The 27423-nt window shown below is 48.2% G+C and overlaps 1 protein-coding gene across 13 annotated transcripts in view; it reads left to right on the top strand.

Annotated features, from left to right (window-relative positions):
• Positions 1-27423, top strand: part of HMCN1 (hemicentin 1) — a 409401-nt gene that overhangs the window by 273312 nt on the left and 108666 nt on the right. For all 13 annotated transcript variants that reach the window (XR_008305548.1, XR_008305547.1, XR_008305549.1 and 10 more), the window contains 5 exons: positions 284-434; positions 1089-1283; positions 3819-3932; positions 11730-11917; positions 14419-14515. Coding sequence is in view for 9 of the 13 variants with exons in the window: in XM_053242914.1 (XP_053098889.1) it covers positions 284-434; positions 1089-1283; positions 3819-3932; positions 11730-11917; positions 14419-14515 (745 nt within the window). In the remaining 4 variants the exon portion in view is untranslated. The remainder of the gene's footprint in view (positions 1-283; positions 435-1088; positions 1284-3818; positions 3933-11729; positions 11918-14418; positions 14516-27423) is intronic.

The raw sequence follows: 27423 nt of genomic DNA, 5'->3' as shown, positions 1-27423 counted from the left end.
TGGGAGAGAAGATGTAAGTAAATCATTTATTTGAAGCCTCCAGTGCTCATGACCCAAATGTAGCCCACCAGTCATGTGGTGCTTGAGAAACCTCCTGGTTTTGCTGCCTGCCCAGAACTGGAAACATGGGGGGTGAGCGAGGAGGTGTCAAGCACCTGGCTGGTTATCCTGCACGGCTGCTTTTTATTTGGTGGGTCACACGTTGTCCAGGCCTGATGTATATAATGCCTTTTGGGCACATTTTATCCAATATTAATGTATGCTTTCTTAAATTAAATCATAGCCTATTACATCAGATGACCACATAATAATCCAAGCCAGGGGACGCATCCTACAAATAAAGGCAGCTCAGATATCTGACACTGGTCGTTATAGTTGTGTAGCCTCAAATATAGCCGGGGAGGATGAATTGGAATTTGATGTCAACATACAAGGTAAAATTCGATGTGTGTGTGCATTGGAATGACAAAGAAAACTCAAGGAATGAAATGTCTCTGTGCTCTTAATTTAAGTGTAATATACTAGTCAGTAGTCACTCCTATTACTTAAGTGGGTAATGAGCATGCAGGTGTACTGAATGGGAGAAAAGGATGGACAGGTGTGGGTGCCTATAGATGGAGAGACCTGTGGGGTGTGCAGGAATATTGAGGGGCTGTATGGGCTCCCTACCCGTGCCGCCCCCCCCCCCCCATCAGAAGGGGCTGAGGCCTGCTTATGTGCATTGTCCTCATGGTGCTTTAGTTGAGCTCTCAGAAAGCCAAGGCTAGGAATTAGGTAGAAGAAAAGCAAGAAGCACCTGTTAATGCAGTTCACCCTGTAAATAGTTTCTGTGATTCCCCCTAAAGAAAGCATTACACATGTCCATTTATATACATAACTTCTCTAAGTTTAATCATTTAGAATACAAATCTCCTGTTCAATCAAGAATGTATCCTTTGTTTGGACTCTTTAAAAAGAAAAAGGCTGCAGTCCTCCTGTGCACACTTGCTTGGGTGAAAGCTCCATTGAACACAGTAGGACTTCCTGCTGAGTATGCATAAGATGATGCTGAAACTGTCTCATTCTTTTCTCTCTGTCATGTGTCACAGTTCCTCCTAGTTTCCGAAAAAGTTGGAAAGTTGGCAACATACTCAATACAGGAAAAGGAGGAGAGCCCAAAGATGTGATCATGAACAATCCTCTTTCTCTATACTGTGAGACCAATGCTGTGCCCCCTCCAATACTCACATGGTATAAGGATGGTAAAACCCTGAGTTCTAGTGATAAAGTACTGATACTGCCAGGTTTGTGCTAAATAGATTAACTGAAGACCTTATTAAATACATGCTAATGCAAATAATACTACAAAAGTATTTCCCCTTATCTTCAAGTATGTACAAGTTACTGCTTGAAATCCTACGGGTGAAGCATACTAAGTATACGTAGAATAGCAAAGAAACTCTCTTCTCATATTCTTGCAGCACATGCCTTCTATCTTGCAAGAACTAGGATAGTCTAGTTTTCACTGAAATAACTGCTGACTGATTGATGTCGCTTTTTGACATTCTTGGAAAGTCTGAACTTCCTGGGAACAAGCAGTGCAATGGTGTCCTTTTATGGTTGATTCACATTTATGATGGTGCCTGTGATTTTCCTGCACAGAAATGTCCTTGGGTTTACATGTGCTCCAATTTGTAGTGGAAAAGCTGCAACAACTATTTATGTGCATCCTTTCCAATTCTCACTATTATGGCAGCTCCAAAAAGTGTTGTCAGCACATTCAAACAGAGAAATTGCATGAAACTGAGTGGATGTGTTTATACTCCCTACTCTCACACTATTTCCTCCATGAGCTTTCTGAGACAGCAGGCTTTTCCGTGGGTTTACTGCGAGTTCAAAGTTGTCCTTAAAAACTGACACACAAAGTGGATTTTTTAACCCCGGATATAAATTGGATTACACTCTTAACACACAATGAAAAACCTGGATCGTGTGTGAAGTGCTCCCTGATAACTCGCAGGGATTTGGGGGTAAATTTGGCTGATATGTGAATGCACACCCTCCATTCCAGAGGATATGCGAACTAAAAGCCGGATATGAAAAACTTCCATGTAAACACAGGAAGCCACAAGCCCAAGGACATCAACACATAGTAAAACCTGTTCTCTGAGCATTGCTTTCAGGGAAATGCAATCTATGGCAATCTACCTTGTAAAGGTGTGGCTCATTAGGAGTATATTAGGGCAGTCCTCCAGGGCCTATACTTCCTTCGGATTTATTTAGAAGTAAAATTTAAGAAAGTGACTTAAAACTATAAAGCTCTAATAGTTTGGGGCCTTGCATACCCTAGAGATCCCCCTTTCCTATTTTGATCTCTCTATGGTTTAACAAAAAACATTAAGGTCATTCACATGACCTAATGGTGTGGGGTGGGGTGGGTGGGGGAGGCAGGATCACACCTACCTTCCCCCCAGACAATCTTCCTCTGGGAGCAACATGGCCATCTGGAGGCCGGGGAAACAAAGCCTGGCCTCCAGAAATCCCACCACACACCCCACACCAATTGCGGTGCATTGGGGGATTTCCCTGCTGCTGGGCGCTCTAGGAAACCAGCTCTGTGGCTGCTTGGGTTGCCGGCAGCCCTAGCAACCACATGACCAGGGACTGGGGTTGAAAGGTGCACTTGTGCCCTTCTACGTCAGTAGAAGCCTGAGTAAAAAAACTCTGGCTACCTGGTGGTGCAGCATTGGGATCGGGACTGATCCCAGCACTCTGCATGAGCAGCCCTGCCTGGGTAGGGCTGTGCAAGCCGGGTTAGGGCTGCTCGTGTGAGCAGCCTCATTATCTTGGTTATATGATACATGCCCAAGTCCACACAATGGTGTTGAATAAAGACATGGCCCAGCCATAAAGCTGGCATTCCTCTATTGGCATGACCAAATCAGGCTGCTGTTAAGCCTTTTTTTGTTTGTTTCTAGGGATGTGGAGAAACGATTTGAGAAAATGTTGCAATGTTTCTCCTTGCAGGAGCCCTGAAATACTATTCAAATTTTATTTGGAGAAATTTTGGTGGAGCTGGGGTGGCTTCTAGTGAGCTGTTCTAGCTTACTTTTGGTTATGAATGAGGATATGCCATGTCTTTTATATTTTAATGAGTATTTAGTATTGTATTCCCCCCCCCCATTTGCTTTAGTATTAATCATTATTGTGTGCTCTAAAACCCCAGAACCAGATGGGATGAAAATTAAATCACATTTACATTTGAAGGTTACTTTTGTTGGAAGTTGCGCTGTCCCACCTGTCCCTAGCTACATATATTCACAGAGATCTCCTTCCATGCTCTAATCCTTACCTGGTTTGGGATGCATATATTTTTCTTAGAACAGGCTGCAGAGGAAAAAAGATGCATATTTATTTGTTCATTAATCATTTATTTTAAAACTTATATGCTGCCTTTCAGTTCAGAAACTCCCAATGTTTCTCATTCACAAGGATGAGAAAATATATAATGATACAATAACACAATATTGAAATATGCAGAAGATAATAAAATTGGTAGAATTTGGAAATTCCCTCTGGAAAGCAGTGAAGTAAAATGCAAAACAGCTGCGCAAACAATGAGGTCTTCCTTGGCACCAGAAAGGTATAAAATTTGGGATCACGTGAGCCCTTTGGGATGGGTTTCGATATTCGTGGTGCCACTACTGAGAAAGCCCTCTTTCTGGTTACCACTCCTCTTGTTTCAGACATCCACATTATCATTTAGACTGGCATTAGAGGAGGGATCTGTGATCAGAATGACGAAAAGGTTCCTTAAACCCTTCTTGTTTTCCTTCCAGGTGGCCGTGTACTGCAGATTGCACGTGCTCAGAGTACAGATGCTGGGCGGTACACATGTGTGGCTGTAAATGAAGCTGGAGAGGATTCCATCCAGTATGATGTCCGCGTGCTTTGTGAGCCTACCTTGTATTGTTCCTTTTAAAAAATCCTATATTCCCTGATGCAGTGTGAAGGGAACATCCTATAAACATAAAGCGAATTAGACAATTATTCAGAATTGCTGTCGAGAATATATTTTTTTGTTTCATATATTTACACCCTGCAATTTCAAAATAAATTCCCACAAAACGGCAAACAGTTTAAATTTGCATTCTAACCCTCCTATGCACTTGGGGTCACAACTGACCCAAAAGGGTATAAAAAGATGTTAACACTTTGAGCCCTTTCTCATGAGCAGTGAGAAAGTTAGCAGGGAGGGAGCCTTACAAAGCTTACCTCCCTGCAGATGATCCAGGGCTCCCTCTTCGATGGGTGGAGTACCTGCCCAGATGATGACTGCCTGCTGCTGGGGGGTTGGGGTACCTGGACGCATTGCCCTGCTACCCGGAGCATTCATTACACACCGCGCAAGTGTACGGTGCAGTATGGGGATCCCCCCTTCCCTTCCTGGAGCTGGCCAGGATCTTGGCAGACGACTGCAGAGATGAGGTTAGGAGAGCGCTCCTTCTCCTAACCTCATTTTAGAGTGTGGCTGCCTAGGTGGATTTGCTGCCAAGGTGCCGCCAGTATCTGGCCTGATCCCGGCAGTGCACACACGCAGGCAAAAAGAAGGCCTCTAACTTAGTGAAAAGATCCAGTGCCTCAGGAAATTAATATATAGTCTGGATTACACTCCACTTTCAAGTTACTTTAGTGGGCCTGAACTGGTTTAAATCCAAACACTACATTTTAAGTGGTTGGTGGTCAAACTTCTTCATAAGCCAGAACTCTTATGTTTGAATTGGCTCTTCTGGGTGGCTGCTGCAAGGCATCTCACAATGGGTTATCCTCGTCACGTGCTCCTGGGCAGGACTATGCAAATTAGATTGAAAGCGAGTCCTATATAGCACCGACGGGGATAACCCCGCCCAGTTCTTCTAGTCCTGCGTTTGCTCCTGGCAGGCTGCACCTCGTCGCTTCTTCTCAGGCCTGTACTTCTTCTCCTCACTTTTCTTCCCTCTCAGTTTGTTTCCCTCTCAGTTTGTTTTCCCTCTGTCTCCTGTCTCTGTTTAAAAAAAAAAAAAAAAAAAGGAATTTAGTTACCGTTAGTTCCCAGTCCCGTTGTTGTGTCCCCCCCCCCTCCCACCCTCCCCTCCCCGGTTAGCCTTGTATGGAGCACGGCATTAGGGGAGATAGACTGGGGAGCAGAGTACTTAATGTACTAGTGCCTGCTGGACGCCCTTCGGAACGCTTTCCCAGGCACTCGAGGAAACCCGGAGACCCGCCGCCTATTCCGCCATCTCCGGTACCCTCTGGCTCTATATTCCTCCCTGCCCCGGTCTCGGCGAACTTCGGTCGATCCGAGCAGGCAGTTGGAGAGGCCCTGCGGTCGATCGCCCCTTCGGGAGGCGAGTCCTCAGGAGCTACGGCAGGCGCAGAGGGCGAGTCAGGCGCAAGGGCCGAGGATCGACCGACCCGCTTAACTCGCAGCTCGGCAGCGAGAAGTGGCGCGCCCCTTGCAGCACCCCTCCTTCGAGAGCCAAGCGAACGTCTTAGAACAGGGAGGGTAAAGCGGCTCCCCGCTCCTCCCTCTCCGCAAGCGGAATTTTGCGCCCTCTCCGATCAGCCCAACATGGCGGCCCCGTCGGCAGACCAGCGAGACGCTCAAAATGGCGCCGATCAGGAAAGGGCGGGAAGCGCGATCGCCTCCTCTGCCGCCACCACATCGAATTTGGTGAGACCTGCGCAATCAGAAGGGGGGGAGGGCTCTCCGTCTGAGAATGTCCCCATTCTCAGTCAGATACCCCAGGAATGGCAACTTTGGTTCAAAAACACCCTTAAGGAGTCTCTTGGCCACCTTAAATCTGCTAAAAAGCGCAAACACTCCAAGAGACGTAGACTCCCTTCTACCTCCCCTTCTGAGCAAACCTCCGATTCTTCCTCGCCCTCCCCCCCTAGGAAGGCCAAATCAAAGAAAAAGCATTCGAAAAAATCTAAAAAGCCTCATAAGTCCTCCAAGACTATTTCTGTCCACTCCTCAGAGATATCTGCAGAGGACTCCGCTGACCCCTCCGCCACAGTCATCCGGCCTGTGCGGGTTAGGGGGCATTCTGCACCATCCCTTCCCATGGAGGAGGACGCAGATGAACACCCGGGAGGCCATGAGGGGGAGGGACGGGACTCAGACCGGGATCATGAGCCCAGCAGGGGGGAGGGTGATTGGTCTGGGGAGGAGGACATAGAGCAGTCTCAAGCGTCCCAACGTTTATTCACCCCCGAGGATTTTAACCCGTTGATGACCAAGATCCTAAAAGCTATTGGTCTCCCCGCTAAACCTCCTACAGACCCTAGCCAAAGCAGTAAAGGTGATCTAATCTTTCCTAAGGCACAACCTCGTGAGTTGCTTCTTCCCCTGCCAGCTTATTTTTCAGATGTGATAAAAACAGAATGGGCCGCTCCGAGCATTCCCAAGAAGGCAGCTTCATCTGCAACTCGATTTTACACTTTCCAGCAGGAACCTTCCTTATTATTAAAGACACCAACCACCGATGCTCCAATTTCACAGTTGAGCAGCGGGTCCTTGGTTCCGAGAGACGGTGAAGGCTTCCTCAAGGATGCTTCGGACAAAAGAGCAGAACTCGCGTTCCGGCGCGTTCACGACAATTCCTCCCTGGCTACCCGCTCCTCTGCAGTGGCGTCTATGGCGGCAAGGGCCAGTCTATTATGGATAAACGACCTACTCGACGAAACACCTCCAGAGTCAGTCCATCTCCGTCAACAGCTGTTAAAGCTTCAACGCTCCCAAGCACTCATAGCAGATACCTCCCTGGATTCCATACGCTATTCCTCGAGGGCATCAGCTGCATCCGTAGTCGGCAGAAGACATCTGTGGCTAAAGGCATGGCAGGCGGACTCCGCTTCTAAAAATAACCTCTCCTCCCTACCTTACACAGGGGAAAAATTGTTCGGGGACGCGGCACTCGAGAACGTTCTTGTCGAATCCAGGGACAAAAAGAAAACCATGCCTTCAGCACCAAGGAAGTCCGACAAACCTCCCTTCAGAAAAAATTTTCAGCCTTTTCGCTCCTTCCGCCCCTCTTTCAGGGGCAGAGACCGCGATTTTCGAGGTTCCAGGTCCTCCTGGCCCCGCCAACGTTTCACCGGCAGAAACACCGGCTTCCGCCCCCCCAGTGGACAAGGGAAACAACAGGGAAAACCACAATTCTGACTCAGCCCCTCCCGGTCTTGGAGGTCGCCTTTCCAACTTCCTCAAATCATGGCGCCAGAACATCACGGACACTTGGGTGCTAGACCTAATAGCATCGGGATACAGAATAGAGCTGAGCTCCTCTCCCCGCCCAAGATTTCTACCCACCCCACGCTCCAGTTGTTCTATCAAGCATTCAGAAATGGCCAACGCCATTCAGCACCTCCTCGACATCGGAGCGATAGAACCCGTCCCGCGGGGCCAGGAGGGAAGAGGAGTTTACTCCATTATATTCACCGTGCCCAAAAAAGACGGCTCACGCAGGGCCGTCCTAGACCTAAAGCACCTCAACGGCTATGTAAAACTACGGAAATTCCGTATGGAGTCTCTTCGCTCCATTTTAGAAGCTCTGCAGCACGGCGACCTCCTCACTTCAATAGACCTGAAGGAGGCATACCTCCACATCCCCATCCACAGCAACAGCAGATCCCTTCTGCGATTCAAGTATTCGGGGACGGACTATCAATACAAGGCACTCCCGTTCGGCCTCTCGACGGCGCCCAGGACCTTTACCAAGGTACTCGCCCCCGTCCTGGCACTCCTTCGCCTTCACGGGGTTCACATTTTCGGGTACCTCGACGATCTTCTCCTGAAATCACCCTCTGCTGCCAAAGCACAGAGGGACCTGGTAGAGACACTAACGACCCTAGAACGACACGGCTTCCTGGTCAATCAGGCCAAGAGCCATCTAACACCGACCCACAGGATATGTCACCTCGGGGTCATCATAGATACACTACAAGACAAGATCTTTCTTCCTCAGGACAGAGTCCTCACCATCGTAACAGAGTCTCACAGCGCACTCTCCACACGGAAATCACCGGTCCTCTCCTTGGCCCGCCTCCTGGGCCTCATGGTTTCAACCTTGGAAGCGGTCCCGTGGGCGAGACTACATCTGAGAGAACTACAATGGTTCCTCCTCCGCTTCCAACCACACATCTCCAGGAAGCGCAACATCTTAGTCACCATGCCTCCGCGAACCAGATCCTCCCTGCGATGGTGGACTCACACCCGGAACCTTACGAAGGGACAACGCTTCTTGGACTTTCCGAGACTCATAGTCACCACGGATGCAAGCACCAGGGGCTGGGGGGCCCACTGCCTTCAACACTCAGCCCAGGGAATCTGGGACCAAGAAGAGCGATCCCATTCTATAAACTGGCTAGAACTGAGAGCCATCCGGTTCGCCCTCCTCCACCTACGCCATGTCGTACAGGGGAAGGACATTCTCATCAAAACCGACAACACCACGGCCAAGGCCCACGTGAACAGACAGGGGGGCACTCGCTCGCGCTCCCTATTCCAGGAATCAGTGCTGCTCCTATCGTGGGCGGAGAAACACCTCAGTTCCCTAACAGCTCACCACGTAAAAGGGGATCTGAACTCCTTAGCCGACTGGTTGAGCAGGAAGGACCTACTACCAGGGGAGTGGTCTCTGAACCCTCTGGTCTTCGATCAATTGGCATCCAGGTGGGGGCCCCTGCAAGCAGACCTCTTTGCCACCCCCCTCAACGCGAGGCTGGAAACGTTCATTACCAGGTTCCCCTGCTGGACGGCGTGGGCGACAGACGCACTGTCCTGCGAGTGGCCACAAGGGCTCCTATACGCCTTCCCTCCGATTCCTCTTCTCGCCAGAGTGCTGCGAAGGATACGGACACTAGAAGCGGATGTAGTGTTGGTAGCCCCATTCTGGCCACGACGCCCGTGGTTCCCAGGCCTGGTGTCCCTGGCGGTCGACAAGCCATGGCACCTTCCCACGAAACCAGACCTTCTCTTCCAAGGACCGGTTCTACATCCAGACCCAGGCTGGTTTCAACTAGCCGCCTGGAGACTGAGCGGAGCCGGCTCCTCGCACAGGGCATCTCTGAAAAGGTAGCCGAAACAATCCTGGCCTCCAGGCGAGAATCTACGAATCGCATCTATCAATATACGTGGAGGATGTTCCTTCGCTGGCTCCGCAGGGATAAAACGCCCACCAATGATGTGTCCCTGCACCATCTTCTACGGTTTCTCCAAGACGGCCTAGACAAAGGGTTGAAACCCAACACCCTTCGAAGGCAAGCGGCATCCCTCTTACCTATGTTACCGAGGCCTTCTTCTTCTTCTTCTTCTGCCCTAAAGGACCACTCTCTACTAAAACGTTTTTTGAGGGGAGCCACCCTACTGTCCCCTCCTGTCGTTCACCGCTTCCCCTCCTGGGATTTGAACATTGTTCTGAGAGCTCTGCAACAATCTCCATTCGAACCTCTCCGGACAGTCCCTCTTCGACTTATCTCGCTAAAGTTGGCCTTCCTGGTGGCACTCACCTCAGCCAGAAGAGTTTCGGAGCTCAGGTCGCTATCAGTACATAAAGCGTACTGCGTGTTTTCTGAAGACTCCGTTCGTCTAATTCCGGATCCCTTCGTCCTACCCAAGGTCGTGTCCCACTTCCACCTATCTCAAGACGTCTTCCTTCCATCGTTCTGCCCACATCCCGTTCACCCACGGGAAAAACTGTGGCATACATTAGACGTACGCCGCTGCCTGAAACGCTACATCAAGAGGACGGCTTCCTTCCGCAGAACAGACTCTATGTTTGTTTCTTATTTACCTACATCCATGGGTGAGGCAGTTTCCTCCAGGACTATTGCCAGGTGGATCAGGGCATGTATAGTTCTGGCCTATGAAACCCTGAAGCTCCCTCCTCCTTCCAACATATGGGCACACTCCACCAGGTCCGCCGCAGCGTCTGCCGCCTTTGCCACTAATGCTTCAGTTCAGGAAATTTGCAAGGCAGCGGTGTGGAAGAGTCCCTCAACCTTTGTAAAGCACTATAGGCTAGACACCTATGCGGCCGCGCAGGCGGCATTTGGGAGAAGGGCCCTTCAGAGGGTTCTCCCCCAGGATTAGAGCAGCTGCAATTATTCCCTCCCTGGGACCGTGTACGTCTGCTTTGGTAGGTCCCATTGTGAGATGCCTTGCAGCAGCCACCCAGAACGGAGCATTGGTTACTCACCGTGAGGGCTTCTTCTGGGTGCTGCTGTCAAGGCATCTCAGCCCGCCCTTGTGGCTTGCTGCTCTCTTCCCTGGGTGCGAATTCTCTGACGGCTGAACTGGCTTCCTTCCCCTGGATCAGTACGCCTCCTTCAGCCGCTCCTTGCTTTTCCGCCTTGTACGCATTTCTTTTACCTATTTAACCTTTCTCTTCTTTCCTTGGCCTAGAAGAACTGGGCGGGGTTATCCCCGTCGGTGCTATATAGGACTCGCTTTCAATCTAATTTGCATAGTCCTGCCCAGGAGCACGTGACGAGGATAACCCATTGTGAGATGCCTTGACAGCAGCACCCAGAAGAAGCCCTCACGGTGAGTAACCAATGCTCCGTTCTATTTTTGTTCACACAAACCTCACAAACGTTTGTCATTCTCAAGGCTGCATTTACTTGTACAAAATATGTGAATTAATCAGGGAACTAGAACAAGGTGTTGGCAGATGATGTCATCAGTGTGTGCGAGAACCTAGATACTCCCAAGTAGTCTCATGCCTGAGCCACAGATCCTCTCTGCCACTTTTGTTTTTAATTGTATGGTGTAGTGCAAAGTTAAAGGCTAACACCACTACCTCAGTGCTCCCTAACTGGCCCCCAATCCCCGCCTCCTCTACCGGCTCCGTGATGGAGCTGGTAGTTTTGTGGGCAGCTGATCTGGCAGCCTAGGGACGGCTCCCCGCTCTTCTGTGGGGAGAGCAAGCTAAGCCCACTCTCCCCGCAGAGCCTGGTAAGGCTCTCCATACTGCTCTTCTTTATTTGTGGGGGGGACTTAAGCAGGCTAATCACTGGGAGCCAGGTGGCTCCCGGCAGTTCCCACGACCGCAGAAAAGCAAGCTGTAGGGATGTGCAAACCGACTCAACAGCTCAACGGTTCACTGGTTCACCATCGAGCCAGTTCTGTTTGATGGCTCACCGTCAAGCCAAAACCCTCCCCCGCCAGTTCGGCTCGATGTGGAGCCAAACCCCCCTGGTGAACCGGGGGAGGGGTGTTCGAGGGGGTGCTGGACCGAACTGGCCCGGTTGGGTTTGAGGCCGGTCCAGCCTTGAACCGAACTGGGCTAGCTGGTTCCGTGCACACCCCTAGCAGACCAGGCTCCCTTAGCCCACTTTCCTGCAGTTGTGAGAATAGCCTCAGTGAATCACCAGCTGGAGTGGAACATGCTTACAAACCTTATTTATTTCTCTAAACATTGTACTTCGTAGGCAAAATATCCATATCTGACTTTTGTAATACTATTTTCTCCAGACTTTTCATTTCATGCTTCACCATCCATCAGCTTTCTTTTGCCACGTAGGAAGTCAAGTCTCCACATATTCTTCATAGAGGATTAAAATAGCTAGTTTGAAGTTTTATGAACTGTTATTCATGCGTGTTTGCAAGTTTGAGTTCACCTTAAGTTTTCCCTTTCCCAGAAACCCAAGTCCATGGATAGAAAATATTAAGTAAGCTTCCCCCTTAACATTTGCAATCCCTCTAGTGCCTCCATCCATTAATGGCGCCAATGGTGACATGCCTGAAGAAGTGACTGTGCTTGTCAGCAAGATGGCAGTATTGGAATGTGTGTCAAATGGCAGCCCTGCTCCAAGCATAACCTGGCAAAAAGATGGTCAGCACATAGCAGAAGATTCCCAACACAAGTTTTTAGCCAATGGAAGAGCACTTCAGGTAATACTGAAGACCCTTTACCTGGCCAGCAAGTTGAATCTGAACACATTTTGCAATCTGAAGCTCCTGATGTAATTTTGTCTGACCTCTGGCAGCTCTTCTAAGTTTTGTTAAGGAGTAGCAAAATGTTTGCTGATGGCTTCACTTGAAAAGAAAGGAAACTTTAAAAGGTTTTAACACTGAAACCCTTGCTGCAAGGTCGTGCTGACTTTATTATTGACCACCATGATGGACATTATGATTATTATTATTGATGCCATGAAGGCATCAGTTTGCATGGCAAACAACAACAACACAAAAACTTTAACTCTCTGGAGAACTGAACAGCCTCTGAGAATACAGGACCTCACCATCCCCTTCCTTAGCTCAAACATGAGTGTCTTCCTCAGTCCTTGCTCATCTTCCTCTAGGTTTATTTACTTATTAACTTTGCCAAAACTGCCACAGCACACTAGTTACTGAGGCTGTTCTCAGGAACTTGGCTGGGCTTGGCGGCCCATGAGAATCCCCAGAATCCACAGTGCAAACACGCCCTTAACCCGGCTCCTGGGATCGTGTGTCAGTGTGAATTGCTTGTGTCTTGTGCTGACACAGAGAGGTCATTCACACAATCGAAAACTGTGTTCTACCTGGGTTTGGGAACTGTGCGTACTCCCAATTTTTTATTGTGTGGAAGCAAGGTTAGAGGAAAACCTAGGTAGCTTTTTCTCCTACCTTGTTTCCACACAATCACTTCTACCGAGGTTTTCCTCTAACCTTGCTTCTACACAATCAAAAATTGGGAGTACACACAGTTCCCAAACCCAGGTAGAACACAGTTTTTGATTGTGTGAATGACCTCAGAGACAGGCGGCTAAAGTGCTCATCCCCTGGGTCAATCCTCCTGTACACTGCATGGTGCCCTATGGGATTCTGTTGACCAGTGCTGCCGGGAGCAGCGTCATTCATGCTGCTCCCGACAGTGCTGGTTGTGTGGGCGTGCGGCTTGCACACTGCAGGGGCTGCAAAGGATTGTCTAGGGGAAGACAGGTTGAACCCTGCTTTCCCCGCCGCCCGACTGTGCGTGAGTGTGGTCGTGTGAATCGCCCCACTGTGTTATGTGAAAGGTAAACAATTGTTTCTCTACTCTTTATAATCCATTTATCATCCATCATTTAATTTCTGTATAACTGGAATCCTATGTACAATTCTACTGAAGGCAACACAAAGTCCATGATAGTTTGTTAAAATGTGGGAATAATGCCTTTCTATCAAAATCACCCATCTATAGCCAAATGAAAGAGGATGAATGGACAAAGACTGATACATATGAAATATCAGTGACAAACAACATACAGGTTTCTAGGGCTGCCACGCACTTGAATAAATCTTTCAATTAATCTTCTGACTCTGATTTGATTGATCAGAATGTGTACTGTATATGGATAAAACCAAAGTTTCTGATAAAAACATGTCATGTTTTGTTAGGTTACTTTGTTTTTATCACGTTGATTTAGAAAAATCCTGCTGTCTAGCAGCTGCTCCCCTTGACCAACCTCAGCACACTGATGCTAAGGCTGCTGTTGCCCCCCGTTTCCAGCAGCAGTCAGTGCTGAATGTGCAAGCTCCCCCTGCCACCACCTCTTCCCTTTTTAACACAGCTCATACTTCAGACACCATAGAGTGCTCATCATAGAGTTCCCTCCTTCTCTGCTCCACCAGACTGGAATGGGTGAGGATGTGCTAGTGGTGGCACAAACAGTGCTGGGAAGAGAGGAGGTGAAGGAAGGTGGTTAGAGAATTGGACTAGGACCAAGGAGACCAGGATTCAATCCCTGCTCAGCCATGAAATTCACTGGGAGACTCTGGGCCAGCCACTTATCTCTCAGCCTAAGCGACCTCACAGGGTTGTTATGAGGGTAAACATAGGATAAACATTCTGGGCTCCTCGGAAGAAAAGTGGGATGCAAATGTAAAAACAGATAAATAGAATATAGCTGTTCAAATACCACACCAGATGGTATAATATTGAACATATATGGCCTTGTGGGAAGCTAGCTATTTGAAGCAAAAATCCATGTAAGGAGAATTTTACCATGTCTTTCCCCCACACATTTGCAATCAGTAATACAGTCCTGGCAAAATGCTCCTGACCATATGAGCAGGTGACTTGCCATATGTCATATGTTACCACTTTTTAAATGGCCAGCCATAGTCACTTAAAGAGCTTTAAATAATGACTTTGTTTCTTGTCCTGGTTCTTCACTATTCCCCCACCCCCTCAATGAGATTATTGGCAATAAATGAAGAGGTCAGTGAGAAAAAGTGTTTCTTGTTTTCACGGACCTGACATAATTTATTAATAGGTTAGTATGATGAGAATTATAGTTAGATACATATTTTGAACATTTAGTTGGGGTGTGTGTGTGTGTGTGTGAGAGAGAGAGAGAGAGAGAGAGAGAACAGATTTACTTATTTAATAAAAAACATCCCATTTGAATATTTTTATCTTATCTCTCTAGATCCTCAGTTCCCAAATAACAGATACAGGCAGATATGTCTGCATTGTGGAGAATACAGCAGGAAGTGCCAAAAAATATTTCAATCTTAATGTTCATGGTAAGATTGTTGTTTTTTTTTTTAAAAAAAGATGTTGGTTGGCTGCATCCAAATGAGAAATGTTTAATGCAAAAGATTCTGCTCTCTGTTTCTTATTGTGTATTCAAACAAATCAGAATCTGTTAAAGTTATTTTAGTTTAGTATTAATATACATTTAGGTTTCAATTCAGTAAGATACTAATCCAGAGGCGTAACTAGGGGAAACGGCGCCCAGGGCAAGCACTGAAATTGCACCCCCCCCCACGGCCCCCCCAACATACATCTGACTGACACGTAATCTACTCTTCCACCAGTGCCTGCCTATGTTCACATTCTGCCTGGTACAGAAAGTGATCACATTTCATTTCCAGCCATGGAAGTGTGTTTTATTCTTGCTTTTTGCACAACTCTGTGAGCCTGCTGCATGAGTTTCTGTGGAGATGCTGCTTGCTTCAATATATAGCATGTTAATCACCTTAAAAAATTAAGAAGAGAATTGTGGATGGCGTTATAAACCACGAAACATGGAACAGCGTTTTTGGCAGGGATAAACCTAGTGCTTTGTAAACACGGGATTAATCTTCAGTTTGGCAGCAGTTAAAGGAGTCCACGGTTAGATACAAAGCAGTGGGAGTGCTATGAACCAACACCATATCCAAGTTTGTATGCTGTGTTAATTAAACTTTCATGAAACTTCTTTTGCCACTTTGATGTTGAAATAGAGCAGTAAGGCAGGAAGAATCATGAGGTAGCCAAGTTGCTGGGTGATCTTGGGCTTGTCATGATCTCTCAGCCTAACCTACATTACAGGGTTGTTGTGAGAACAAAGCAGGAAGATTATGCAGGTTGCTCTGAACTTGGAAGAGAACAAATATAATAGATAATGTAATCAACAAGCATCAAATAAGTTGGGGCTTCTTCTTGCTGAGCCAAATTGTCTATCTAAATGAAATAATCTGCTTATAAACTTCCTTGTGAATAGTCCTACGCAAAGATTCATTGTTGCTGTTTTTAAATTATGTCATTTGCACATATTTCACACATTCAAACACAATCACTTACAGGGACATACATTGGGGAAGAGAAATCGCATCCAGTTGTAATACATCTCTGAATATTTTTATACTGCTTTTCAACAAAGTTCTCAAAGCACTTTACACAGAAAAAATATATATAAATAAAAAAAATAGTTCCCTGTCTAGAAAGTGCTCACAATCTAAAAAAGAACATAAAGCATTGGCAGGCACCAGCAACAACCACTGCAAGGAAGGATGTTGTGCAGCGTTTGAATAGGGACACTGCTCTCCCCTCGTAAATATAAAAGAATAACCACTTTAAAAGGTACCTCTTTGCTCAGTTAGCATATATACACACCAATAAACATATTCTCTCACGTACACATTACTCAGAGTCAGACATCACTGCAAATCAAAGCGGAACTTCTTACACGCTCGTTCCTTAGACACATCACTGACACCTTGTTAAGATTCCTCAAGGCAACCGCGGGGGCAGAGCGTCTGCCTTTCCAAAGCTCCTCCCTCTCCACTCTCGGCACAATTTGTGCCTTTTATTTAATTGATTAAATCTGTGTGCTGCTGTGATTTGAGGAGGGGTAGATCAAAACGAGCAGCAGCCCCACCCTTACCCCCATCCCGGGTTACAGAGAGCTGCTCTTTATGAAGACATGAAAGCGATGTCGTTTTAAACGTCACTAGTTAATGGCTTTACCTGATGTGAGACCGTGTACCCTACCAGCCTTTCGGACAAATTGCAGGCAGAATTTTGAAACATAGGATCTGGATAATTCTCTTGGAATATCTGAAAGTGGGTCTTTCCCCTCCCTACCTCTTTTGCCAGCCTTTAAAGTCTTTTTCTCCGTCAGAATGGAGGGCACCACCTGTGGCTTTGGTTCTCTTGATTACTCTTAGAGGCTTTTGAAAAATAAAGCATCGCCAATGGAGATGAAAATGAAAAACAGAGGAATAACAGCCGATCCACAGGGCATTTGAATCTGCTTTTAGACCAGTTTAGTGTGATTACATTAAAGTCATGCTAGCAACCTAAATTTCGATTTAACAGACTTATGGGTCGCAGTGCGATCATCACACCCATCTTAAATCTGAATGCGATAATAAGACACGCATTCAAAATCCGGATAGAGGTACTGTGATGTTTCTTTCTGCGTATGAACTGTTGCGGAGGGCTGGGGAGGGAGGGGAACGAATGAGCGGAATGAGGTTCAGGCACAGGCTGCTTACTTTTAAAGGGCAAGAGCCCCTTTCAGGCATCATATTGTACAAGGTGGTTGTTTTTTTTTTGAGAATGAGAGGGAAGGTGCAGGGGCGTAACTCAGAAAGGACGTGGGTGTCTCTTGGCCAAACAACCAAGCAAGCGCCCCTCCTACGCCTTTTCCGACCAGACCACCCTCTCTCCAGCCAGCCCCGCGGAGGACTTTGCAAAGCGTGCGCGGCTCAGGACACACACACCACACACACGCTGGCCAAAGGCGGCGGCAACGCTCCGCCCAAGAAACAGTGCGGGAGGCTCTCCGCCTCCAGCCGTGCCCTGAAGCCTGAACTTTCGTTGCAAAGGGACTCTTCGCTCAGCGAAGACGATGACAGGGGCTTACTTTCAAACAAACACGCGGAAGAGCGGGTTTTAAGGCATACATATTGTTTGCACGTAGTGGGTAAAACAAGTTAAAGCTCCTCCCTCTCCACTCTCGTGACTTGGCCAACCCCCTCGCTCTCAGGGTTAACACCAAAGTTTCCTCGTTTAGGAAGCGCCATCAGAAGCAATTATTGCTTTAATTACCTGCTGTGCTGTCGGCGCGGGCCGGGGAGGTTGTAAAGTGCACTAAAATCTTTCATTGTAATGAAGTGCCAACCCCGCAGCGGGGACTGGATTTATAAGGCTCCAGATGGTATCTTTAACTCCGCCATGAAAACCCGCTGATTCTAAAAGGGCCCCCGGGAAGTGGGCGGGCCGGTTCAGGGGAGGAGCGGCCCTAGCCGATGGGAGACCTCAAGGAAGTGGTGTAAGAGCCTTGGAGAAGAGCCAGGCAGGCTGGAGTGCAGGGCAGGGTGGTGGTGGCGCGAAACAGGTCCAAGGCCAGCAAAGCAATGGGGGGCGCGGGCACCGCACGGAAGGGACCGCTCGTGGGGGAGGGGGCGCCGACGCACTCCTTGGACTGCTGCTGCTGAGCCGGCCGGAGAAATTTTTATTACAATTTTTTTTAAAAAAAATGGGGGGGGGGATCGGCAGGGGTCATGGCGGCGCCCCCCACATGACCTGCAAATATGGCGCCGGGGGCACGTGCCCCCCTGCCCCCCTATCGTTACGCCTCTGTACTAATGTGTTAACCAGAATCCAGCAAGAAAAGGCATTTATTTTCTGTTTAAATGCATCTTCTGAGTTTCCACAGGGCCTGCATCCTCCAAACTTGCTGACCCACTGAAGGAAACACACTGAAGCTGTTCTTAAGATCAGTCAAAACTGAGCTAAGAAAGCCAAGTCTGGGCTTGGCTGGTTATAAGAACTGCTGGGAGCTGCGGCAGCAAACCTGCCAAAGAGGCCAGCCTCTTAAAGGGGGTTAAGAGAGTGAGCACCCCTTTAGCCTCATTTTTTTTAATTATCTGCCAGCTGCAACTGCTTACTGCTGGTGCTGGGAGTCTGCGAGCCTCCCAGCTGGTGCTGGGGGGATACCCACAAAGCACCGTGCACTCGCATGGTGCATTATGGGATTTCCAGGTGCCGGGATGCGTCTCCCTGGCCCCCGACTCTCTGCGCTGCCGGGGAAAGCTGGTGTCTGTGTGAGCGTGTGATCCACGGGCCAAGCACAGAAGGGGCAATCATTTGTGGGGCAGCAAGTTTTTACAGGCTTCCTCCCCACATGCCCCAAGCCCTTTCTCACTGATCATGAGAAAGGGCTCAATGTCTCTCACCCTACCCTTAATTAAGCACTTTTAAATGCACCAAGTGCTCATCCTCACAATTCCCTGTGAGGTAGATGAGAAATCCCAGGGTGTGGTCTTGAGCAGCGTTCCCTCTAACAGGGATTCCCAGATGTTGTTCACTATAACTCCCAGCATCCCTAGCTGCAATGGCCTTTGGCTGGGGATTATGGGAGTTGTAGCCAACAACATCGGGGAATCCCTGTTAGGGGGAACGCTGGTCTTGAGGCCTGTGATCTCACAACATCACTGAAGCCAAGCCAATATAGATTTGGTCAGTGACTGAATAGGAGGCTGCCTGGAAATGAGAGATATTGCCTGATTAAAAGGCAGTTCATAAACTAAGTTTTAGTCAATTAAATAATTTAATTGGCATGTCACTGAGGACCCTATTTCTGAGGGGGAAAGGTGTATTTTTACTTGTACTTGTATTTACTATCTACACCTCTTTCAACAGGCACCATCGTAGTAGATGGGAAGCTGCCCTATACTGAGTCAAACCATTGGTCTGTCTAGCTTAGTATTGGGCTATCTGTCTCTACACTGACTGGCAAGGGCTCTCCAGTTCTGTGCTTCAGACAGTTCTTTCCCAGAGATGCCAGTGATTGAACCTGGGACCTATGCTCTACCGCTGAACTCTGTCCCCAGGCCAATAGTAGAGGCATTCCCTCCTGTGTGGCAAAGAAGGAGGAAAGCCTTTGAAAGTTTGTAGTGTGGCGTAGTGGTTAGAGTGCTGGACTAGGACTGGGGAGACCCAAGTACAAATCCCCATTCAGCCATGATACTTGCTGGGTGACTCTGGGCCAGTCACTTCTCTCTCATCCTAACCTACTTCACAGGGTTGTTGTGAGGAGAAACTTAAGTATGTAGTACACTGCCCTGGACTCCTTGGAGGAAGAGCGGGATACAAATCTTAAAAATTAATTAAATAAATAAATCACTAAGTGTGTGTGTGTGTGTGTAAACTAACCATTGGGGGCACTTTTTAAATCAATCATGTGGTCTGTAATTTATTAATCTAGTTGATTAATCAGCTAAACATTGTCGCCCTGCTGAAAATCTCTATACTGAGTTAAGGTTGCTAGAGGAAAGGCAATACATAAACATATTGTCTATGATGCGAGTTTTGGGCGTTATAGAAATGTAATATATAAATAAAATAAATAACTATTGGGAATAATTAAGTGACCTCACTGAGCATTATGAGGGATCCAAGTTTTTGTCTCCCACATTGAAATCTAAAACTCTGTTCATTGTTGACTACTCTTTCTCAGTTCTTGCTGCCAGGGACATCTCCGGGTTATCCCCTCCCACTAGGTCTGAGACAGGACAGAATCTGATTGGAAGACAGAAAGATACACGCCCACTCGGGTTGAGGGGGATAACCCCACCCCAGTTCTTTCTGTCCTCACCTAGCTCCAGACAGCAGTTTTTTCTTCTCCTCAACCTTTTCTCTAAATATCAGTATTTATCCTTTATTCTATTCCTTGTTCCCCTTTTTTCTCCTCAGTCTTGTCGCTTCTATCAAAAAAAAAATTTCTGTTTTTCGGCTTTCCCCCGCTCCCTCCCCCTCCTGCCCCCGCTGTATGGAGTGCGGTTTGAGGTGGAGAACAGTGTTAGTGCCGAGGGGAATGCAGCGCTGTGGTTTCGGGCCAGGGCTTTCAAGGGCTTTTGGAGCTCCCGCTTCGGCAAGCCCTGCTAACGCGGAGGCAAGCTCCGCCCCCGCTGCAACGATCACGGCTGCCCACCCGATTCCGGCAAGCCACGCCATCGCCTCAACGCCCGCTACCACAGGGACGCGGCCAGAGGCTTCCGCTCAGCCGCACGCTGCTGCGATGGTGACGGCCGCCTTAGAGCAGTCCGCGCCGTTCGCCGCTGGGTCCGCCGCGAGTCTTCTCCCTTTGGGCCATGAAACTCGCTCTTCAGCGGCCCGGCGAGCAGCCGAGAGGGCCACCGGGTCATCCACCTCTACCACAGAGTTTGTGTTTTCCCGGCTCCCGTGCGCCAACCCTCCGCCTTCCTCTGCGGAGATCAGAGCATTATCGGAGGCACAAGAGCACTGTAGGCGCAAGATGGCGGCAGAGGGCTCAAAAACGGCACGAATCGACGATGCGGCGGCCATTTTGAAGGAGTCGGAGCGAGTTTTGGCGGGCTCTTCGTCTGTGGAGACTTCTCTCAGGGAAGTGACTGGGGCCCCTAAAATGGCGGTTGGGGAACGGGAGGTGCCTACAACCCCAATGACTATAGCGATGCCAAAGTCTGTTCCCCCAGAGTGGCAGGCTTGGTTTAGGAAGAGGGACCCATCCTCCTCGGATAGTGGTACTTCTAGTACCTCCGCTAGCCCCCCTCCTAAAAATGCCAAAGCAAAGCGCAAGCATCTTAAATCAAAGAAGGCTCCCACATGTAAGAGTGGCACGCATTCTTCTGATATCTCTGACCATGAATCTGGAGACCCAAAGCCACTGGACCCCAGACCTCTGAGGAAACCTAACGTAATCCCCTCCCAACCTTTAGAGTCAGAAGGGGAGGAGGGACCCATCAGGAACAGGGACTCACCTCAGGACCCCGAACTCCCTGACAGAGAGGATGGGGAATGGTTAGGAGGAGAGGAAGGTGAAAATGCTTCTGTCTCCCAAAGACTTTTTGTAGCTGAGGACTTCACTCCTCTCATGACTAGAATCATTAAGACTATAGGGCTTCAGCAAAATGCAAACCCCGAAACGCAGGCTGCTGAAAAAGGGGACAGGGTGTTTCCTAGAGCAAAACCGAAAGACGTTCTGTTGCCCCTACCTGATTTATTCGCGGAGGTGGTAAAACAGGAGTGGCAAGCACCTGCAGCCAATAAAAAACCGTTACCTATTTCTAACCGTTTTTATTCCTTCCAAAAGGAACCCTCTGAGCTGTTCAAGACACCTTGTACGGATCCTCCAATTGTGCAACTGGTGTCGAATTCCCTAGTCCCGCGGGACGGAGAGGTCATGCTGAAGGACACAGCTGACAAGAAAGCTGAGTCAGCGTTTAAGCGTACGCATGAGAATTCTGCGCATTCCACCAGGGCAGCAGCTGCTGCTTCCATGGCAGCAAGAGCTTCTCTGCTGTGGATAGATGATTTGTTGAATGATCCCCCAGCGGATTCCACGAGGTTTAGGCAACAATTGGTTAAAATACAAAAAGCTCAGGCTTTTATAGCAGACGCTACCTTGGACTCTATAAGATACTCTTCCTGGGTACAGGCAGCCTCAGTTCTGGGAAGGAGACATCTGTGGCTTAAGAATTGGGCTGTAGATAGCACCTCCAAGAGTAACCTTACCAGGGTGCCTTATGACGCCACAAAACTTTTCGGGGAGGAGGCCTTAAAGGATGTTCTTGTAGAGTCTACTGACAAACGCAAGACCATGCCCACTGCTGGGTGCAAGCCTGATCGGCCACCTTTTAAAAGAAATAATCAGCAATCTCAGCCCTTCCGAGGTTTCCCGTCCTTTAGGGGCCGGGGCAGGGACAATAGGCTGCAAAGAGGTTCCTGGGGTCGTCAACGTGCCTCCTACAGGGGTGCAGGCGGCTTCAGACAGTCATCTACCCAATCAAAGCCAAAGTCCCCGCAATGACTCAAATCCGGTTCAGCTGGGGGGCCGCTTGTTGCAATTCCTCCCCGCCTGGGCCTCTTCGGTAACAGACCATTGGGTACTACAAGTGATTCAGTCCGGTTACAGGATAGAACTGGATGCCCCTCCTCCCCGCAGGTTCCTCCCAACCCCAAGGTCCAGATCCTGGCAGAAGCATTCCGAAATGCTTCAGGCCATCCATCATCTTTTGGATATAGGGGCGGTGGAACCAGTTCCAACCTGCCAGGAGGGGAGGGGCGTTTATTCTATACTGTTCACCGTCCCCAAAAAGGACGGTTCAAGGCGGGCGGTGCTCGACTTGAAATTCTTGAACAAATCCGTAAAAAAAGAGCGATTCCGGATGGAAACGTTGAGGTCAATATCGGAAACTTTGCAACACCTGGACTTTCTAACCTCAATAGATCTAAGAGAAGCGTACCTACACGTGTCAATACATCCGGAAAGCAGGAGAATGCTACGCTTCAAGTACGCAGGAGGCCACTTCCAGTACACCGCACTACCCTTTGGTCTGTCAGCCACACCCAGGATCTTCACCAAGGTCCTCGCACCTCTGGTGGCACACCTTAGTCTGCGCGGAATTCATCTTTTTGCGTACTTAGATGACTTGCTTCTGAAATCAAACGCAATGGACCAGGCGAAAAAGGACCTGGAAACGACCATCGCAGAACTGGAGCACCATGGGTTCCTGATAAACCGGCAAAAGAGCCAGCTGACGCCAAGCCATCCTCTTCGGCATCTGGGCGTTGTAATCAACACCATCGAGGACCGTCTGTTTCTTCCGTGGGATCGCTTCACTACGCTTACTCAGGAAATAAGGTCTATCCTGGGTCCTCCATCTGCCCCTCTAGCAACTCTAGCGAGGGTGTTGGGCCTGATGGTGGCGACTATAGAAGTGGTTCCCTGGGCGCGTTTTCACCTGCGCCCACTTCAATGGTTCCTGCTCCCCTTTCAACTGCAGATAGCACAAAAGAAAAGACTGTCTCTCACCCTGCCCCCTCAGCTTCGGAAGGCACTTCGCTGGTGGCTCAGTCCAGACAATCTGTTCCGGGGGAAGGAATTTCTGGACCCCCCCAAGAGTCCTGATAACCACAGATGCAAGCGACTGGGGCTGGGGAGCACACTGTCTCCGCCTCTCGGCTCAAGGTCGTTGGGACAAAGACGCAAGTCAGCACAGCATCAATTGGAGGGAGCTTCGGGCCATCTGCTTGGCTCTGGAGGCATTTCAGAACACAGTCCAGGACCGTCACGTCCTCATCAAAACGGACAATGTGACAGCAAAGGCCCACGTGAATCGTCAGGGGGGAACCCAATCGAAGTCACTAAGTCTAGAGGCCAACTTGTTGGTTGCATGGGCAGAGAAGAACATCAAGTCCCTCACAGCACACCACTTGAAGGGGGAGCTGAATCGGGTTGCAGACTGGCTCAGCAGGGAAGATATCCATCCCGGGGAATGGGCGCTGGACCAAGCCGTCTTCAAGCAGGTCACGGAGTGGATGGGCATGCCCATAATAGATCTATTCGCCTCTCCAAAAAAAATGCACAGCTGGAAAGCTTCATGGCAAGGTTTCCCTGCAAGGAAGCAGCGGCAGTGGATGCTCTGTCCAGTCCCTGGCCAAAGGGCCTGTTGTATGCTTACCCACCTACACCCTTGCTGGCCAGGGTCCTTCGAAGGTTGCGGACGTTAGAAGCGCACATCATTCTCATAGCACCTTTTTGGCCCAGGAGACCGTGGTTCTCGGAGTTGGTACACCTCGCAGTTACACCGCCCTGGGAACTGCCGGTCAGCGAGACCCTCCTGTCGCAAGGGCCTGTTTGTCATCCCAACCCGGGTTGGTTAAGGCTGACTGCCTGGAAACTGAGAGGGGTCTCCTGAACCAGTTTGGATACTCTCAAGGGGTTCTTCGTACTATGCTAGCATCGCGCAGACCATCTACCAACCGCATTTATCAGTATACCTGGCGAGCCTTTCTCCGTTGGACATCACGGCATTCCATACCTAGGGGCACAGCAACGCTGAAAGATGTTGCAATTTTTACAAGAAGGCTTAGAAAAGGGACTGAGACCCAATACCTTGAAATGCCAGGCAGCATCATTGGTCGCTTTGGTTTCCAAAGGAACACGCTCTTCCGCCCAAGGCTACCCACCTTCAGAGGTTCCTAAGAGGGGCTACTTTGCTGTCGCCGCCGGTCATTCACAGGTTTCCCTCATGGGATTTGCACCTGGTCCTGAAGGCTCTCCAACGATCTCCTTTCGAACCTATTTCGTCTATACCACTCAAGACCTTGTCCTTTAAGTTAGCCTTCTTGGTGGCAATTACCTCAGCCAGGCGTATTTCAGAGCTGCGGGCGTTGTCGATTGGAAAATCCTTCTGTGTTTTCCAAAAAGAGGTGGTCCGGCTGATCCCGGACCTATTTGTACGTCCAAAGCTTCCATCAGTCTTTCATCAATCTCAAGACGTATTCTTACCGTCCTTCTGCCCGCATCCGGTCCATGAGCAAGAAAAGTTATGGCATAAGTTGGACGTTCGTCGGTGTCTGAAGAAGTAAATCAGTAGGACTGCAGCTTTTCGCACCACGGACTCCTTGTTCATATCTTTCAATCCGCGATCGATGGGGTCAGCAGTTACCGCCTCAACGATAGCCAGATGGATCAGAGCCTGCATAGTGATGGCATATGAGGCACAGCACGCTACACTGCCGACACGTATCATGGCGCATTCTACCAGAGCAGCAGCCACCTCAGCGGCTTTTTACTCTAACGCCCTGTGCAAGACATCTGTAGAGCAGCTACCTGGTCTACACCATCAACATTCACCAGACATTACAAAATTGAATCCTTTGCCACCATCCAGGCGGCTTTTGGCAGAAGGGTTCTCCAGCGGGTACTTCCCCAGGAATAGTCAGGGGTGCCCCCGCCCAGTGTTGGCCAAGCTGTAGTATGTCCCCGGAGATGTCCCTGGCAGCAAGAACCGAGAAAGGAGCGTTGGTTTCACTTACCGTGAAGGCTTCTTCTGGTTCTTGGTGCCAGGGACATCTCGATCCACCCAGCTGGGCGTCTCCTGCCTATTCCTGGTCAAATGCCTTGTTAGCTTGGGTCTGAAATTATAATATTCAGTTACATGACAACATTTTCCCCCTTGAGGGTGTTAGACTATTGCTGTTGTTTTCTTACCTGTTTTTCTTACCTATGGTGTCAGCCCATCTTTGGGATTTGTAGGAAACGGCTCGGCCGAAAGAACTGGGGTGGGGTTATCCCCCTCAGCCCCGAGTGGGCGTGTATCTTTCTGTCTTCCAATCAGATTCTGTCCTGTCTCGGAGCTAGTGGGAGGGGATAACCTGGAGATGTCCCTGGCACCAAGAACCAGAAGAAGCCTTCACGGTAAGTGAAACCAACGCTCCTTTCCCCACTTTCCCCCGTCATCTAACGGAACTCTGCTTTAGTAGCATCGTTGGAATACTGTCAGCTTTGATTAATGCCAGGTTCTGCTTTTGCAGTTTTCAGAAGTATTGCTGTATACAAAACTTAGCATGAACTACAGTTGAACCACTGGGACTTTTATAAGTGGCCTGACCCAGAACTGAACTCACTGAATGTCTGTGAACCTAAAGAAGAAAAAGAAAGTGCAAAAGACTTTGCTATAAAGGGTTATTCTGATGTAATTGATATATGCAGCAAGACCTATGGTGTTCCAGGAGAGAACTGTTGGAGACCTCTACATGAAAGGAACTGCCCCAAGAATGGTCATAGTCAATAGCAATATATATATCTTTTTAACTGATTATTTTGGGGCTAAATTAAACATTGTGCTTAACAAGCAGCTACTAGCAAAAACCAAAGGCCACATATCTATCTCTGCCTTCCCTCTCTGTATATCTAGTAGAACTTACTCATGCTATGACATCACACCATTCTACATTTCCCCATCTCTGTTCTACATTGTTGACTGTCACTGATAGAGGGCAGGGAAGTATGGAATGTTGTGACATTAGGACAAACATAAGTCCTATTAAACCTTACAGAAGGGAAGCACTAGAGTCCCAAGTGCATATTATTTAGCATAACATTTTGTTTGGCCCTTGGTATTTAATATTAACTGTGAACTCCCTGTTCTTTAAAGCCTTGTGTATAATTTCAAATGAAGCAATACCTTCCATTCAGCTCCATTTCTCTCTTAAAAATTATTTATGTACAAAATTACTCCTTGGATGGAACTTCTCTTCAAAAACAGCACTGGGGATCATCATGAGAAGGGCCACACAGATTGTGGTCTTAATGCAAAAAACATTATTGTCATTCACCAGCATGAACTATTTTCCTTCGGTGCCAAGGAATGAAACATTTCCTGCAATTTTCTAGTGCTCTTTTTAAAAAAACGTTTACTTTCCTAAAGTGGGAAGAAAGGTACAATATATAAAATTCATTGCTTAGGTTGTGCTTCATTCTATATTGGAGAATCCGGTAGGCCACTGAAAGATAGATATAAAGAACATGTAGCAGATATGAGGCCCCTCTCAGAACTACAATTCCCAGGTTCTATGCAGAGGCAAAATGACAATTAAATTAGTTTAAATCTAACAGAGATACACCCACGCAGTGCATTTGCTTTGGTAAAGAAACTTTTGTTGTTTGCATGAAAACGAATACAATCTATGAAACTATAAGTTTTTCTGAACTTGCCAAGAGCAAAATGAAAAAAACAGCAACCCCCAATAATAGCCTCCACATCTGAACTGTTGTTAGGGTAGGGAACCTTGGGCTCTCCAGCTGTTAGTGAACTACCACTCCCATCATCCCCAGCCACAATAAATCATTGCTGGGGATGATGGGAGTTGTAGTTCAATATAGCTAGAGAGCCAAGGTTGCCTACCCCAACCTGAATGTTTTAATAAGAGAGGGCTTTCTTTGATAACTTGGTTTTTGTTGAAAAGCAGTATATTATTATTATTATTATTATTATTATTATTATTATTAATAATAATAGAAGTAAGTAAGTATATGTCGATTGATTGATTGATTGAGTGCCGTCAAGTTGGTGTAGACTCTTAGTGACCACATAGATAGATTCTCTCCAGGATGATCTGTCTTCAGTTTCGCCTTTAAGGTCTCTCAGTGGTACATTCATTGCTGTTGTAATAAAATCCATCCACCTTGCTGCTGGTCATCCTCTTTCCTTCAACTTTCCCCAGCATTATGGACTTCTCAAGGGAGCTGGATCTTCACATAATGTGTCCGAAGTATGATAGTCTGAGCCTGGTCATTTGTGCCTTGAGTGGAAATTCTGGATTGATTTGTTCTCTGACCCATTTGTTTGTTTCCCTGGCTGTCCATGGTATCCTCAAAAGTCTTCTCCAG

Source organism: Hemicordylus capensis, chromosome 4, assembly GCF_027244095.1.
Source record: "Hemicordylus capensis ecotype Gifberg chromosome 4, rHemCap1.1.pri, whole genome shotgun sequence".
Classification (NCBI taxonomy): domain Eukaryota; kingdom Metazoa; phylum Chordata; class Lepidosauria; order Squamata; family Cordylidae; genus Hemicordylus; species Hemicordylus capensis.
The sequence above is the reverse complement of the archived record's forward strand: the minus strand, read 5'-3'. Positions and strand labels throughout refer to the sequence as shown.